The sequence below is a fragment of the Melanaphis sacchari genome, unplaced genomic scaffold (assembly GCF_002803265.2).
Source record: "Melanaphis sacchari strain LSU unplaced genomic scaffold, SCAv2.0 Contig8_pilon_pilon, whole genome shotgun sequence".
Classification (NCBI taxonomy): domain Eukaryota; kingdom Metazoa; phylum Arthropoda; class Insecta; order Hemiptera; family Aphididae; genus Melanaphis; species Melanaphis sacchari.
The window spans coordinates 3,263,690-3,281,854 of NW_020271635.1; the positions used below are offsets into that span (position 1 = coordinate 3,263,690).

Sequence of the window (18,165 nt, forward strand, 5' to 3'; positions counted from 1 at the left end):
GAGGAATATCGTAATTAATAAAACAAAATACTTAAAAAAAAAATTTGTCTAGGAATTTTTTTAATTTTTTTTTACTTATCATTTTGTATAGTGCATTCCGATGTCCATATTACACTTGTAACGAGATTTAATCATGTCTGACGGACTAACAACTGATGAAGGAAGATTTTGGTCTGTTCCCTATTGTATTGTAGAAAACATTTTTGGACACTATAAATATACAGTAGACACACAAACACCATCAGACATTGTATATTGGATTATATAATAGAATTATTATTTTAACAAGGGAAAACTACATTATTGCAAAATAAAGCTTTATAATGAAGAGGGAATGAATTAATTACGTTTAAAATAATCATGAAATACTTATCATTGTTAGTTAAAGTTTATGTGCATATCTTTCAATTTATCCTTTGATGTCGAAACAATTAGTTAATTCATATGTCTATACATATTATAGCTCTATGAGTATTATAGCTCTATGAGTATTATATTATTGAAGTTAAATCATAGATTATAAATTTATTATTTTGCAAATGCTTGTGTTCAAAAAAACGATTAAATACATGTCTACCTAGATGTCGTATCATGATAATTTATCAAGTTAAATGTGATTCTAAATACTTGTATAACCTAACCTATTTATGACATCAATTCAAGGCCATTCTATTTAATTCCTATTTAAATCTTTTCTTAAAAGAACTAATGGACACAGTAAGTTAGGATGAAATATTATGGAAAAATGACAAATGGAAATAATACGAAAATATTAGCAATATATATGTATATCTTCCATAATGCATATTTTTCTTACTTATTTAAAATATATTTATTTGCATTTACATGTTACAAAATATCATAAATTCTTATTTTTTATAAAAGGTTTTCTTTTAAAGTATTCAGGTATTGTTGTATAATTTATTTTGAATATTATGGATTTAATTTGATAGGTATTAAACAAAATATATCAATTATAATAGGTTATGTTTTTATATTCTTATTAATTTACCATCTACATATTATATTATAATGAATTTTATTTTTATGGGAACATATTATATTATATTATTCTAAAATTATTTTATTTTTACAATAAAATATCATGGCAGGTAAATAAATAATAATGGATGCTTTCAAGAGTGAAATTCTCGTAAATAAAAAAGTTGGTAGGTTCATTAGGAGATTGTATGTTTGCCACTTGTGTCCATAGCTCGATCTTATAATATTTTGTTCGTTATTAGATATTAAATAATTATAATAATAATAACCAATTATCTCTTATCTAACCATTTTAATTTAACTCAATAAATACAACATAGTGTTTGTTGACATATTCCTAACTCATAGCCGTGAACAAGATATAATTTGTATTAAACGTGGGGTCGATAGATGTATTTTTACTGTTTATATATTTAACAGTTTTCAAAATGTTGGTACTAGTAGAAGTGCATCTGTTTGGTTTCTTAATTGTAGTAAATTGCCGTGTTAATCAAACAAAACCGCCTGTGATAATATAGTAATATATCAAACCTTTAGGTTTTATAGGATCTATATTTTTAAAAAAAAAAACTGTATTTATAAAATAAAAAAATTAAAGAATGTAAATTTTTTTTTTTAAAGATACACTTCATACAATATAATAAATTGATAGTAAATGAAATATTTTACATTTCTCAAAATGAGACGCAATACATACTAAAAAATTAAACCTGAAATATTTTTAATTTAATTCGAATTAATAAACATATTTTATAATACATAATTATTGTTTTTATTTATGTATGGTAATATCAATTTTCTTTTAAGCGTTAATAATTATAATCTATCTAAAAGTGACAAGCTTATATATACAGCTTATTCATGGCACGTGCTAGTGCAACATTTTTAATTGCACAATTTTGAAAGCTTCTTTCTAAAAAGCGATTACTTTATTTCCAATAAAATTATATTATATGCATGTATTTTACTCGTAATCTTAAATCAATATCTTAATTTTATGGAATTTTCGTTCATATTGTGTTAGATACCTAGGTCAAAAGATATGTTTTTAAGACTGTTGTAATAATTTATTGCTGTATTGTTGATGTGCGAACTACAACATCGATGTTGTGTAATATTGGCACTCGTCACGTTTTCATTGATGTTTCCATGTAGATCTATATCTGATATAGAAAACAACGAAATATAAGATTATTACTATACACATTGCCTCTTAAAATCTAAAATAGTGTAGTACTAGAGAATATATTTAATGCGTTTGTATCAAGTTACGACATTTTAAACGTCTAGTTTTTAAGAACTTCTTTAAATATTTACATTTGCCCGTAAGGATTTTAGTGATAATTATTTTATAGGTCTTAAAAAAAATGTAAAGGACCCAGACAGAATTTATAGTTTTATAATGCATATATATATATATATATATATATATATATATAACTACATTGGATTGATAACATCACATTAATTTTATTTTTTAAAACTATAATATTAAGCATTTGGTTTTAGTGCTTTACATAGATTATAACTAAAAGGTATGGTTTTTTTTTTGTTTTGATCAATATTTTTTTTTAATAATATTAAAATATAGCACATAAAAATGGAATAAATATCCATAGAAAATTTAAACCTGAGAAATTATATTATTACATATGTAAAAAGTTTATAAAATGTTTAAAGTTTCCTTTTTAAATACAGTATATAATTTTTCAAATGAGAAATAGGTAGATAAAATATTTATATAAACATTTAAAATATTACATTGTGGAATTAGATTAAAAATGTAGATTTTTTTATATAGTAGGTATATAAGACATCTTTTATTTTTCTTAACTATTTATATTTATTAATATTAATATAGGCTTTAAAATAAGAATAAATATATAATAAAAAGTTATTAATACTTATTAGATTAAGAATATGTTTTATATATATTTAAAAAAAAATGAGTTTACATGATTATTAAAATACAAAATGAAACAAATGAAAAAAATAAAATATTTATCAATTTAATATATAGTTTTGTATATCTAGTTAATTTTTCTACTACCTTTCTTTGATACATAATATAATTTTGTATCTTATTCATATTATCTAACCGTATATTAATAACAGTATTCACACAATTTTCAATATAACATGTATAGTAAAGTTATTTTGAATAGATAGTCAACCGTATAAAATTAATAATAAGTACCCATAGAGATTAATGTCACTCACTACCTATATTTACATAAATTTCAAAACCGAATTCAAGATATGTTTCAAAGGGTTCTCGAGCCAAGGGCTTACGATAGAATTCTAATTTTAGATAGAATAAATATATTATAAAGTACACAGTATATTATGTATAGTTTGTAAGATATACAGTATATATCCATATTTGTCTTTATAGACAATATAAATAGACAATGTATAATATACATAATACATATTGAGTAATTTGGTGGCATTCGTTTATAACGTGTTGTATAAACCGGATATATTTTAAACGTTAAATGTGTATCGTAAGTGTTGTGTTAAACTTAGTAATTATAGAGTGATAAAATTATATAGACTTAAATTAGAAATTCAGTATTGGACATTGGTTAATCTATAACTACATTTTATAAAGATTGGATTATTATTGATTACTTATTACTAACAAATAAAAACAATAAATATTTATTTAAATTCCTATTAAATTTTAGTACCTCTACATCTTTATAGTTTAATAATAATATAACATGTATAATAGTAGTATAACTATTTAAAATATTTCTTTGAGAAATTAAGTAAAAATGTAGATCTTTTATAGGATGTAAGACACTTATTATTTATCATCACGACTTTGATTATTAGTAATATTATTATAGGTACCAATATATATATGTATATATATATATATATGTGTGTGTGTGTGTGTGTGTGTGTGAATATGCTCCTATTACTCAAAATTCCAATCGTAACTTAGCGGCTGACAGTGTGTTGTTATTTGATCTAATATTATACTATAGTTGGGTAAATTTCTGTCTAAGCGCCACTTATCGACCTCGGATAATGATATGGTTCACACGGGATTGATAGGTGTACCAAATTTAAAACGTTTAATTTTTACCTTCTAGTAGTATGTATATGATATAATATGTATTACACGTAAGCATATTGATTTCTTTAAACACTAGATACAGATTAGTTACGTACCACGCATTTGTTATTTTATTGTAGAAAGTTATAACACTTATAACCAATATCATCATCTTACTTTTAAAATAGATTAAGTAGACGTTAGTAGTTCGTATTTATTATGTTAAGGTGAAATATGTAAAGTTATGTTCATTAGAAAAAATGTATCGGCGTACATAGTTCTAACTTACGTGTAACGTGTACTTTTAAATATACTCCGGTCGATACACATGATCAGTTCTTAATTTACATAAATTACCACTATATATTATAAACGTCTCAAAACTATTGTGAAAAATTATTGTAGTTTTACTGATAAGTAGGTATTCATACATTATACATATTTAACTAATTTCATTTAAAAAATGAAAGACATTAACAATACATTCTTAACATTAATATTTAATATTAAACTGTCAATATTATTATATGGGGAATTATTTTTATACTGTTTAGAAGACTAGCTTAAACTAAAAAATTTAGTTAAATTGAACGTATAAAATTCCAATTTTATAAGCTTAGAATATTTTTATTGTGCTATTTAATAGTAGTTCTTAAACTGTGGTCTGTGGAGTCCTGGGATCTACGAGTATTTAAGGGTTTCACGGACTCGTCTAAGTGAAATCTAATTTATTATTTTTAATTGTATTGCATGAAATCAGTTTAACATTGACTCTCCTGATTTTTTATGGTTAGATCTTTTCAAGACTTAAGGATACCGTGAACCAAAAGGTGAGAACTGTTAAATTATTGGATTGTTTGAAGTAGTTAAAACAGCTTATTCAAACAGTTATCTTATAAGATAATATTTAGTAATGTTAATATTATGTGTAATATGTATTAACATATTATTTGAAATATGCAATGTTATCGAGATTAAATAATAAGTACCCTAAGTAATATAAAATTTAAAACCATTTTGTTTGATATTCAATTATAATTTATTTTATAATAACTCATTTGCTATGATGAAAATTTTAAATTATATTAAAATAAAGAATCTATTATTTTATCTTAAATTAATACTGAATTATTAGTTGAACTGCGATTACAGTTTGTAAGTTATAGCATACCTAGTATTACGAGTTTTCTAGTTTTAAAATAATGTTATAGCCTATAAATAAAATAATATAATTTAAATCTGAATGTTACTAATGTCTTGAATAATAAATATTGTTCTATTTTGACTCTATGCAATGTTTGACAGGCCTAGGTTGTTAATAACTGGACAAGTAGCAGTTGAAAATATATCTAAAAGATGTGTTCAACCCGGGGAGTAGCATGTGGGCGTCGGCATAAAATGGACGCCTTCATATCTTTTATCATAAAATGCCAGTGGCCAAAATAAAATATAAATCGTTCAAATCAAAAATGTTTACTTCGCGTGTGAATCGACAATTGTAATATTTTCTGCATATAGTGTCGGAAATAGTGGGCGTTTTGACGGTATTTATTCTCCACTTCCATTTTTCTGTGCTTATGATACAAAATACATTTTTGTATTATAATATGTCAAAATAAATTATATAATTTACTATAATTTTGTGCGAAAATAGTTAATTTTTAAGACAAATTTAAGTACTCATAGTCCACAAAGTCTTGAATACTGGTGTACAACTAATAAGCGAAATAAATACAGTTTACAAATTTCATTGTCGGTTAAGTTAGAGTAGTACGCTTTAAAAAGTGTTCTTAACTAAAAATTTAACATGTTAAGAACAAAACAAATTTTAATTTATTAAAATTAAAATTTTTAAATATTTAAAAAATAAATCATATATTTATTTATATCTTATATAACAGTACTTGAGTAAGCAATTAAAATTTGTTTGTATGTATACCCTACTCAAATTAGCTTTAATAGTTAAGAATATTTTTTTTTGATGTTTTAAAATGGATTGCTTTTGTTATTTTTATTAATCGTTACATTATACTTTTGCAGGCTATTAATAATATCGTTAATCTTGACTCAAGCCCATAATCCAGGATTTACCCGTTCTAAAAGACATTTAATCCAGCCAGGATTAATTGCCGTAAGTAATTACAAATATTCACTTAAAACATTTAGTATTAATTTTAAACGAAAAAATATATGAGTAGGTTACATAGAAACAGACGGATTGCATTTATTATTATACATTTATTGATTTATGTATTGATGATCGTTTAATCCTGATAACTTTGTATTTATATCATATATAATTATGTATATATATATTGTTTTTATTTAGGTTTATTATAACTTTTATAATTTAAAGCAGTTTTACACTTTTACTTACTAATTTGTTTTTATTTAATAAATAATGTGGTTGAATTTAAAATTTAAAATACTATTTATTTCAATCATTTAAAAATAATTTATACGTGTGTGATGTATAATTGTAAGTTATCGGTTGCATGAGTTTATTTATATTATATTGAGTTCTTGAATATATTTCTATGTAATGATAGTAATATATTAATATATATATATATATAATGAAATTACTCATAATAGAATATTGGATATTATCATACTGAATAATAATTATTATTTAATTTAATTTGCATGATACTATAATATAATATAACGTGTATACATATAGTCTGGAAAAATATGATTTTTATGATATTATAGAATATAGTATATGTAAAATGTACACATACGAGTACGTAATTCACAACAGAAAATAATTAAACTAGGGGTAGGCGTTTTTGAATGTTTTAAAATTGTATTTGGAATTACATGTTTATGATTTTATACTACTCGTATAATGAATTGCATATCATCAATAATGAATTTACTAAATAACTAAAAAAAATAATTGACTACCTTAACGGGTGTGTACTAATGTTGAATGAGAAAAGAAATACTTATGCAATATTTACTTATGTAAAGAGACACAACGTGAGTCTATGGATTGTCAAATCAGTGATAACTTCTTCTTGGAATTAAAACTGCTCATTAGAAAGTCATTGCACTTGAAGTATCTTTCGCTCGCTTAAGATAAATAAGTAATTGAAGTAAATAATGCACTAAAATTATAGGCGAAGTCACATAGACGAAAGACCTTGGATATTCTAGAAAGCTTTATTTCTATTTATTAATAATTTTTCGTTAAGGTATTTTCTTTATCCATTTAAGGGACAAGTGTAAATAATTTAACTTGTTTCGATACTACCATTGAGCTATTTAAATAATTTCGATAACTATATTTGTTGCTAATATTTAAAATTTAAATATTAAACTATCTGTGTTTGTATAAAAATGTAGTAATTTATATAAATATATAATTATTACGAATTTATATTCAAACATAATATAATTGTAAACAATTAGTGTCATCATAAACGTCAATCGGAGACGATTGCGAAATTTGTTAATTTTTGAACTATCATCACAAAGAAACATTTCTAAGAAAATCAATGGATACTTAAAATATTACACTTCCACAGGTCAATAAGTGGAGGTTAAATCTGCTCATAAAACTCTACAAACTTTAATTATGTTTTTTATTTTTTAAATCAAAAATTGATTTATTTGATTTATTTAAATGTTTTCTTATTTGATCACAACTGTGGTAATTGTTGAATACTGAAACCGTCAAAATATTTCAGTACCTATCAAAAAAATTTAATTGTAGCTGATCGCATAAGACATTCGTTTTATATTATTCTACTAATTATAATAATACACATAGGTAGCCAAACAGCATTTTAAACGTAATTCTGTTTGATTAAATTCTTAAACAATCGGTCTTCATTTTCAGTAGCTTAAGAATAACCCTGTCAAAGATATATACGTGTATGTGTATTTATATGAAGTCCGTAGCGCGTATTATGCAAATGAACCATCGCGGCTACTTGTTTTTTTTTATATATAGCTCTGTATTCAATTCAATTTGTCACGGATTTTTCGCATTTTATTAGTTTCATAAACGATTAATGTTCAAACAGTAGTATAATTGCGGCAGACACGCAAACTGTTACGAATAAACGCCACGAACTATCTATGTGTTTTCGCATTGTACACTCGATTACTAAGTAATATATTATGACGGATGTTGAGAATATATTATAAGTATTAAATTATTATAATATTTTCACGCGTTCATCATTACGTGTTTTTGAAAGACAAAAATGTATAATTCGATTGAAAATAAAATGTGTGCACACTGCACGCACATGCACACGGTTTGTTTACGTTTCTTTAAGTCACCTGGATGATTTATGCCCCGGCGGAAAGCTAATTTAACCGTCGCGGTCGTCATCAGCTCAGTTGGCTGCGCGGGGGTCGGTTACAGGTTTCGCGCTGCGGGCGTATAGGTTTTTAAAGTTTTTTTTTTAATTTCTTCATTACCGTCAGTTATTAAGATCCTTGCACGTGGGTTGTTCCTTGTCATAACGATTCTGTCTTGATAACACGCTTTGAATAAGTCGAAGTTATGTTTTAATGCGGAGAAACTGCATCCACGGAGGTCGAAGATATCATTTAGACAACAACAGTTCTTTCGGGCACATTGGAAGACGGAAATGATGACTGAGTCACCGCTGGCGATCATTTCTTAAAATACTTTTAAAATATTTTATTTCGTTGATAACAATCACAATCATTAATTCTTTAATATTTGAATAATTCAATTTAGAGATTCTTTGAACTAATTTTAAATAAAAAACTAATTATATCATTTTAACAATTTGATAATAGAAGAAGAAATTATATTTTTTATGATTTACACATCATATTTTTGTATAATATACATTACCTATTAAACTTCAGATACTAATGTTGAAGATGCTTCCTACATCCTACGTGTATGCTAATCTAATTACGTTTTTTTACATCTATATTTTTTATTACACGATTACACACATATTATTCTATATTCATAAAAACTTCATAATATGTATATTTCTTTATAGATTTAATGTTTTAAGAATATGTATACATAATTTTACATATTTATACATGTATAGAGAAATACTTGAAATTACGTAAACAATCTGAGGTATAAGAGTTTTGCATAATTTTCTTTAGATAGGTACTTAATTTAGTTAATTGTATGATCAAAAATCGCGATAAATTTTATAATTTTTATTTCAACTGTTACAATTTTTTAAATTCGTATAGGTACACTGTATTTCAAAATTTAGATATAACGAGTTTTAAAGGATATATATTTTACACTAAAGTTAAATAAATAAATTTACTACCTAACACATTTATACATTTTATAATAATGTATTAATAAATAATAAATAAATTAGTAATTTAAATCTTATTTTTTCATTACTTTAAATTATTTACTATAAATCAAGTATGTTTCTAAAAATATTTCTTTATGAATATATTTTTATTTTTGTTTAATTTAAAAGTTTAAGGAAAGTTTATTTGTACGTTTGTAGAATTGAGTTATTTATACGAGTATAATCTTAAATTTTGCGGTGTAGGTATTCTTCTTGGCTAAATGGAATTCAGTTTATTATAGAGTAATATAGTTCAAATGATCTGACTCGGCGAGATGGTCGTGTATCGAGAGCATATTAGTTATTTGGGCGGAATAATTTCGTATTAAAAGGTTGGACCGGATCCAATGTTGTTTTTTGTGTCTATTATATTTTGTCAATTCAGTGAGCCATGACTGGTAGTTTGTCAATGTTGACAGGTCTGCTTATGATTCCATTTATAACAGAGCATTTTTTCTTTTTAATTTATCAAATTTCACTTCACCGGCGACACATCTATTTTCGATACAATTAAAAAAAACATACGTCACTTATACTCGAAGGGCGTGTTATGGTGGTTATTGACGTTTTTATAATGTAGGTATGCAAATTTGTATTTAATTTTTGTTCCAGTCTTAAACTTCGAAAAATTATGTTAAAATTTACATATTATTTATTATATTTATTGATTTGTATATTTTTTTAAAGACATTCATTCTATTGAAAACAGCGTGAAAAAATGTACATATTTTTTAAGGAGTATACAATGTTTAATGCGCAATCAGATAATTTTAACAATTGTATTTTGATAATATTTATTAGTATTATAAAATACACATTGCCATGAAATATATGCAAAATATTATTTCAATTTTACCAACAATCTTTATAAAAATAAAACTGTTATCTATTAGTATCTATGCATTTATTATTTTATTTTAACCGTTAAACTTAAGAGGACGCTATACACATTTATTTTTTCGTCTTAAACACACATAAAATACTAAATTTACGTTCTGTATATTTTCTAATATATTTTTGTTGCTTTTAATAGATAAATAGATAGTATTTACTATTTACAATATGTACCTATATAAATATTATTTGCAAACAGTGAAAAATACTTATAACTCGTTTTAAAATTAAAATATCTAAAAAAAAATCTGGCAAGAGCAAGAATAATGTTATTGTATTTAATTTTTTTAAAAGGTAAATTTACTTTAACATTAAAAAAAAATAAAACTTTATTGGTAAGCCGGAACGTAAATTGAGTATAATACGCTTAATGTACACGCTATGCACGTGAACTGTAAAAATACAAAAAAAACGGCCTAATGCGTGTGTTGCATCACAATAGCGTTCTCTTAAATGAATTTATGTTAAAATATATTATTTTTAAATAATACCAGTCAATATTAATATTATTAATTTGTTTTAAGTGAGATTAATGAACACAATAATTTATAAAAAACTTTAATAATATTAAAATTGTACAATCATTTTACAAATATTGTTATTACTTAATTTTTTAATTACCAAAATTTTATTTTATGTCGATATAATATTTTAATATAGATATTGCTAAGAAATCGGTTAGATAGATTAATAGTGGTACCTAATATTTTGTATAATTTTAAGTTTAAAAAGATCTATTACTTAATTTTTTTTTTCAAATTTATAATTTCCATAAATAATGGAAGTATAAATTTTAAATATCAAGTTACTATTTTTATTATCTAACGATGTTATTAACATTTATATAATTATCTACATGGTATGAAAAATTTTTCAAGATGACCAGATTATAAAAGTATAAAAATATTATAGTTATGAGCGTTAAGAAATCTTTTAAAAATACCATTTTTCAAAACTAAAATTATATAATTATTATTTTTAAATTTCCTTTAAAAAAAAATTGCAATTGCTTTTTTTGCATGGTTACGACGTCGCCAAGAATTCAACATGGTATTATATTAAAATCTATTAAGCCGGCGTTTAAAATTGTATATAGTTGCACACTTCCTCTCGCCATAACCTTTTCGTCACCGAATTCATTGTTTTTATTCGATCATTGTGAGTTTGTGCCCATTGTTCTCCAATTTTGGTACTCGATAAAAAGCATCCCAATTGTGTATTATATATTTTCAATATTTCATTCATCAAATCATTTGCAAGATCCGTGTCCAGGAAGTGTTCAGAATGCTAAGTATATAAGATGTGGCGCTGTTGATCATTGACCCGTGACCGAATCTATCTAATGACATATACACTCATACATAATATACCTACGACATGCACTCTTATTAATTTGCCTTTTTGGTCTCGTCTAAAATGTTACATTTGATGCATGTAGTGTTTGCACAAGTTTCATTTTACATATTTTATCTTATTCTTTCTGCATGGTTTAAACGTGTTTCGACAAGATATAAATGTTTGTAAATATAGGTATATACTCGTATATATGGTTTGCGTGTGCATAATATTAATAAATAATGAGTATTATCATACTATATATTACGTGTGTATATATTGCATTTTACTTTATGTGTGGATGTGTACGCGCGAGCGCCTCTGTCTTGCTGGAATTGTTGCAGGCAGGCGCCCATCGGCGACTATATAGGTACCTTGTTCGTTAGGGGACAGATCGGTGGACCGTGAGCCGTCGTGTCCGTGCGCATTAATAAACATAAACGCCCACACCCGATGTTCACATTGCTTATATATATATACATTTTAACATATTATTCAATATATATGTCCTCGTGTGTTCAGAGAACCTGTGTATACTTCGGTTGATTGGAACTAATCAATACTGTCTAGTTGTTCGTATATATGTTAAAGATTTTTGTCGAAGAAAAAAAATTAAAAGTCGTATTATTATTTATTTCAAGTATACTTATTAAAATAAAACCACCCATCTGAACGTAAATAGTAAATTTATCGTGTAAACTTACCGCGTGCTCGGTCAATAGTTTAATTGGTTTTTGAATGATTTCAATTAGCTAGAGACGTAAGACGATGACTATATTAATATATTATACAACGCAACGACGTATAGGTAGATAACAGAACATTAACGAGACAAAGAGGTGTTGATATTTGTTTTCCCTTTTGTTTAAAAATTGTAGACCTCATATAGAACGCCATCATTTACATTACTCGATATTAAGACTATATTTTGTTTTATAAATAATAAAAAAACTATTTATTTAGGTTTTTTTTCTTTATCAACTTTCATATATTCTAAAATTATTTTGTATAAATAAATGTTTATATAAAAAGCAAACTATTAGAAATGCACATACACGTATTTTACAAGTATATATATTATTATAAGTTATAACATTATAACATCATTTTTTTTTTTTTTATATAAATTATTAGTTTTAAATACTATGATCAAAATTTTTATTTATTTAATCTTTTAATATTATTTATTTTTAACTTAATGGTTGATCAAAGATCATCGTTTGTAAATAGTGTAAATTATTAAAAGTCTAAAATTAAATTTAAGTATATAACCATAAATTTATATTGCAAAATCGCATAATCAAATTCACTAGTTCACATTGTAAATTTGAAGACTAGAATATTTTCTAAAATTATGTATTTTCAATTATTTTAAATATATGTATCTAAATAAAATAATACATTTTTATCAAGTTTTTTCATATTTTTAGTTGAAAAAAATTACTTGTTACCGTGTATTACTTTATTTTATATTGTACCTAACCAAACAGTTAACTTTTGCCAATAATTATTTAAAATTTAACTATAAAAAAAAAAATGCTTGGATTAATAATTTTTAAATTCAACTGTTTAAAAAGTAAAATATGTTTTATAGATCTTTGGTAATGATAATGTCACTGGTTTCAATATTAATTCTACATGGAAAACCAACGATACCAATGATTGGGGAGAATGGTCTCCGTGGTCACCGTGGACTCCTTGTTCTACATCATGTGGTCTAGGCGTTACCAAACAAACAAGACAATGCATACGAAAAACAATTGATGTACAAAAGTAATTGTTTTAAATATTTTATCTAATTGTAGTAATTTTGATAATTAATTTAATTATACATAAATTAGATGAAATTAAAATAAAACGTATATTATTAAATATGAATATAAATAATTATTGATTTTAATAAAGTAATTGATTTAGGTTCAATATTATGCTAATGTCAATGAAAGCATCAAACTGATCAAACTAAACTTGTCTGATAAAACATTCTGTTGTCACATATTGTTGTACTTATCTTTAGGTATATTAAAGTAAATCCAATAACACACGATTTATTTTATTATCTATTATAGATAAATGAGTAAATAAAAGGAAATTTATACAAATAGTTATGGTCATTTCGTGTCAGTGGATTTAAGTGTACACATAATTTTTATGTATCTACATGTCTTTAATAATATGATTGTTACCATAATACGTTATCAGAATTTTAAAGGTGTTTTTATGTTTACATGTACGTATAGATAAATACATAGGTCATTGAATGTTGTCTATACTAATTTTATTTTATATTTACATTTTACCAGCACTTTATATGGCATTTATATTGTAATAACATGACGATCCACCTCCCTAATTGATCGTTTAGGTGCTGGATCAAATAATAAACCATTGTCTGGAACCTAACATTACTGTCATTAATACGCGTGTATATCACGGCATGTGATATACCCTATTATGCCTATATGCCGGGGTAATACTTATAAACCCGCCTTGTTATTTTTTTCCTTTCGTTCTATTTTCGTAGTGTAAAACCATACGATTTCATGTTTTAATATGGCCACTTAAAAAAGTGATACCACATCCAACCGGTCGGCGTTATTCGAGTATTGACCTTCCAAAGTAGTTCGGTGATATTATTATTAAAAAGAAAAAAAGAAAAATACTCTCAACAAAATTTTAAATTAGTCTTATAATGTACACTATAAATGTAATATATAATAACAACTGGGAAAATAAAATAACTTTTTCAAACATTTTATACGACACAACTATATTTAAATGTACAAGTTTAAGAAGTCCAAGTTCGTTTTTATTTTCAAATGCACCCCGAGTTAATCCATTAATGCATTTTGGTTATAATATATTTGACAAATCAAAAGGAACTTGTCTATTAGGCGCCAACGCCATGTCATAAGATATATTTTTATTTAAATCAAATCCGGAATTCGATTTAATATAGTATTTTTTTTTTTTTTTTTTTTATTCTTTCGATATGTTGTAAACATATACAGACACAGTTTAGGGAACGTTGATTGTGCTTGGTATATACTTAGCAAAAGCACTTACAATGATTTTATTCTTTGAATATTTTTTCTGTAAATGCTTTTTTAAGTATGAAGAATTTTTACAAACTTTTTAAAAATAAGAAATCCATTCTTTTGTTTAATATCTTTAATAATTTTTTTAAGTAAATGTTAAGAAACTAATAATCATACATGGAACGTAATTTAATGGATTCGTTATTATATATGTAGGTAATCAAAGGTACATTTTTGAATATTTCTTAAATGACAATTTACACGTTATATATTTAGTACTTGGAATATTTTCATTTTTTTAAAATTAATTTGTACGTTGCAAAAAGCTATATTATTTATATTTTTATACAAAAATTTGTCACGAAATTCACAAGAATTAAAAAATAAATAAATATTCATAATAAAATAAAATTAATTGAAGTTTTCAAATGGTATTACAAAAATGTATTACATAATTATATAAATAATAAGTTTCTGGTAATTTTATCGAGTATCTAAATAATTTTTGATTTTAAAGAATTTTATTATATTTAGGATTTAACTATTTGTTTGTAAATTATTATTATAAAAAAATTAATGATTAATGTATTAGTAAGGAAATTTCTTCTTCAAATATTTTAATTGTACAGAAATTATTTTAATTGATATTTATACATTTATTTTCTTTATTTTCTTATTTATCTTATTTTAAGTTTAATTTCGTAGAACAATTTGTAACGTAAATTAAACTCAGTATTTCGTAGCTAAACAATACTTGTAATGTATCGTACTGTAAATAAGACATATTTTTAAATATAAAATTATATTAATATTTTTATGCTACAAAATTGTAACGTTAATTTTCAAATAATTTTTAATAACAATATACTTAGCTCTAATTAACTTACAAATTTTGAAACTATCAGTTTTAAATGAATAACTCTATACTTTCCATATTATAATTAATGAATTGTTATTTTTTTTTTGTTTATACCATAGGAATGTTTTTTACAAGAGACAGCGTTTGAAACGAGTGTCTAATGTGGACACTAAATGCAGAGGGCAAACAGAGGAAACTAGATATCACGTTTGTAATAAGCAGGTGAGCCGAAAGCGGTTAATCATAAAATATTTATATCCAAGTCCTTATCTCTCTTATTAAATTAATAACTGGGTGCTTCATATGACGGTATTGCATGGAGTTATGACTCCTATGGTTGATTGTAATTATTGAAGAAGCGAAAAAAACGCGAGTATAATATATTTACAAATAATTATATGGTAACAATGCAATGCGGTTGTTGATTTTCAATAAGTACCTCGATAACCTTTACAATTACCGTCGACTTGTTACCGTATCGTTCGTATCAATAAAGTATTTATCTCGTAATAAACACGTTTGGTGCATCCACATGGGTAACACAATAAATCAAAGTATTTTCGTGTGTTTATATTGACCCGAGGTGAAACAGTAGGAGGGCTTCTTTAATCACTGTAAAAAAAATATGGGCTTAGGATATTGGTTAGAATGACTGGACATTGTTATTACATTATTTGTGTGCTATACAAATAACACGGATCCAATCAAGGTGCCAAAACATTTTCAGAATCGTTGACACTAAAGTTGATGTAACAAAGATATAATTCAACTATTTTGACTTGTAATTCAGTTTAAAATTATTCAAATTAAAACAATTTTACTATTTTCTTATGTACATTTTGAGTTTTAGCCGTTCATAGTATACATATAAATCTATTATAAATAAGAATATTTAGTTGATAACGATTAAATGATAAAATATATATTATAAATGTATTATGTATTATTTTTATTGAAATAAAAATCATAAAAACTATTAAAATGATTGAAATAAAATATTATGTGAAAAAAAAAAATAAAAGGTCAGCTAAAAATCTGACCCTATCTACTGCTATTGATATGGAATAAAAATAAAGTACCTACTTAGTTTATAGTTAAAGAAAATACGAAGAAGGGTTTTAAAATATTTGACATTTAGAACTTGGAAGGTAACACGTATTGTATATATGTATAATGTGCACTGTACAGTTTAAACTTATTCTATACTTAAGTCTACCATCTATTCTGTACATATGGTTTAAATTTGTTTTATAAAGTGTAATATTATTTTATTTAGATATAAATTAATTTGATAAAAATACATTAGTTGTGGTACATGCACTATATAGCTATTAAGTAGATATTATTTGTTTATACTAATGCAAATATATATACTGGCATGGTTGATTCTTTGTTAAATAATAATGATCTGTTTACTTGCACGTAAAATCTACTTTAAAAAATGAGTTATTTTTACTATTCATCTTCTTCACTATTTTAAAATTAATATGAACACGAATGACCATAGTTATCATAGAATGGGTTTCGTGACGGTAACACGAATTAATACGGTTCTATTTTTTTCTCTCATAGTGTCTTACTTACAGCTCTTTTAGGTGGACCCGATGAACATTTAAATACATAGACTTTCTTAAAAAACGCATTAATATTATTTTTAATATAATATAATACTTTACTGTTGTAACCCCGCATTGTACAGCTGTATCTATCTACATTTCAACTATACAACATTGTTTGTCACTTAATGTAATACTATCATTCGGTTTTGTTGATGGCATTTTAGTTGTATGTAGCGACCCTCTCTTGGTATTTGACACACGCCAATCTTTATCACGTCCAATAGTAGGAAATTCAATAATACGTATTAATAAAAAGCCGTCTAGTGTGAAATTGAAAAATTTATATACAAGAGGTTCACATGGTATGCCGACAAAAACGTTACCCATCAATTGGAGGGGGGATAAGAAGGGTCGTAAACTTCACCGTGTACATTGTAGCAGATAAATAATAATACGATATTATAAAGCAGTTGGTTTTAACATGTATGATTAAACTTTTATGTGGACGCGGTAAACCTACTATTGTATATACATTATTTTAAATTATACAAAGTGTATTAGTGTCGGAGAATGTATACGTGGAGGTACACACCAAAAAAATTGCGATCCTATGGTAAATATTGTTGGCGGCGAAGATAAACGAGTGATCATATTTGAAAAAAAAAACATTCACAAGCAGACATGCGTATTTAACTGGGTTGTCATTTTGAACAGACATTTATAGAAGGACGTATATGTAGGTACTTGGAACGTGTATACTCAGGAGACAATACGCTTGAAAATTAGGTTGTTTTGAATGCAATCCATTGAATATAATATTTCGGTGTGTCTGGAAACATTTCGTCTTATCCAGCTATTTTTCATTTTTTCCCTACAAAATTACGTACTGCTGTCTACTCAAATTAGAACAACATTACTATTTGTTCATAAATGCTATTTTGTTTTGAATTCGTAATTCATATAAAATACATTTTTGAAACGCTTATAAAAACAAGAGCCGGATTTTTCTAAATAAACATGATAAATAATATTTCATGGGCGTTTTAATTTGTGAGTTGTGGAAGATCAATTACAAGTATTATTAGCT

General features: G+C 24.9%; 1 protein-coding gene across 1 annotated transcript in view; it reads left to right on the forward strand.

Annotated features, from left to right (window-relative positions):
- Positions 1-18,165, forward strand: part of LOC112602521 (thrombospondin type-1 domain-containing protein 4) — a 59,664-nt gene that overhangs the window by 3,099 nt on the left and 38,400 nt on the right. Inside the window, exons 2-4 of the mRNA XM_025350628.1 lie at positions 6,110-6,200; positions 13,217-13,395; positions 15,639-15,741. Of these exons, the coding sequence (XP_025206413.1) occupies positions 6,110-6,200; positions 13,217-13,395; positions 15,639-15,741 (373 nt within the window). The remainder of the gene's footprint in view (positions 1-6,109; positions 6,201-13,216; positions 13,396-15,638; positions 15,742-18,165) is intronic.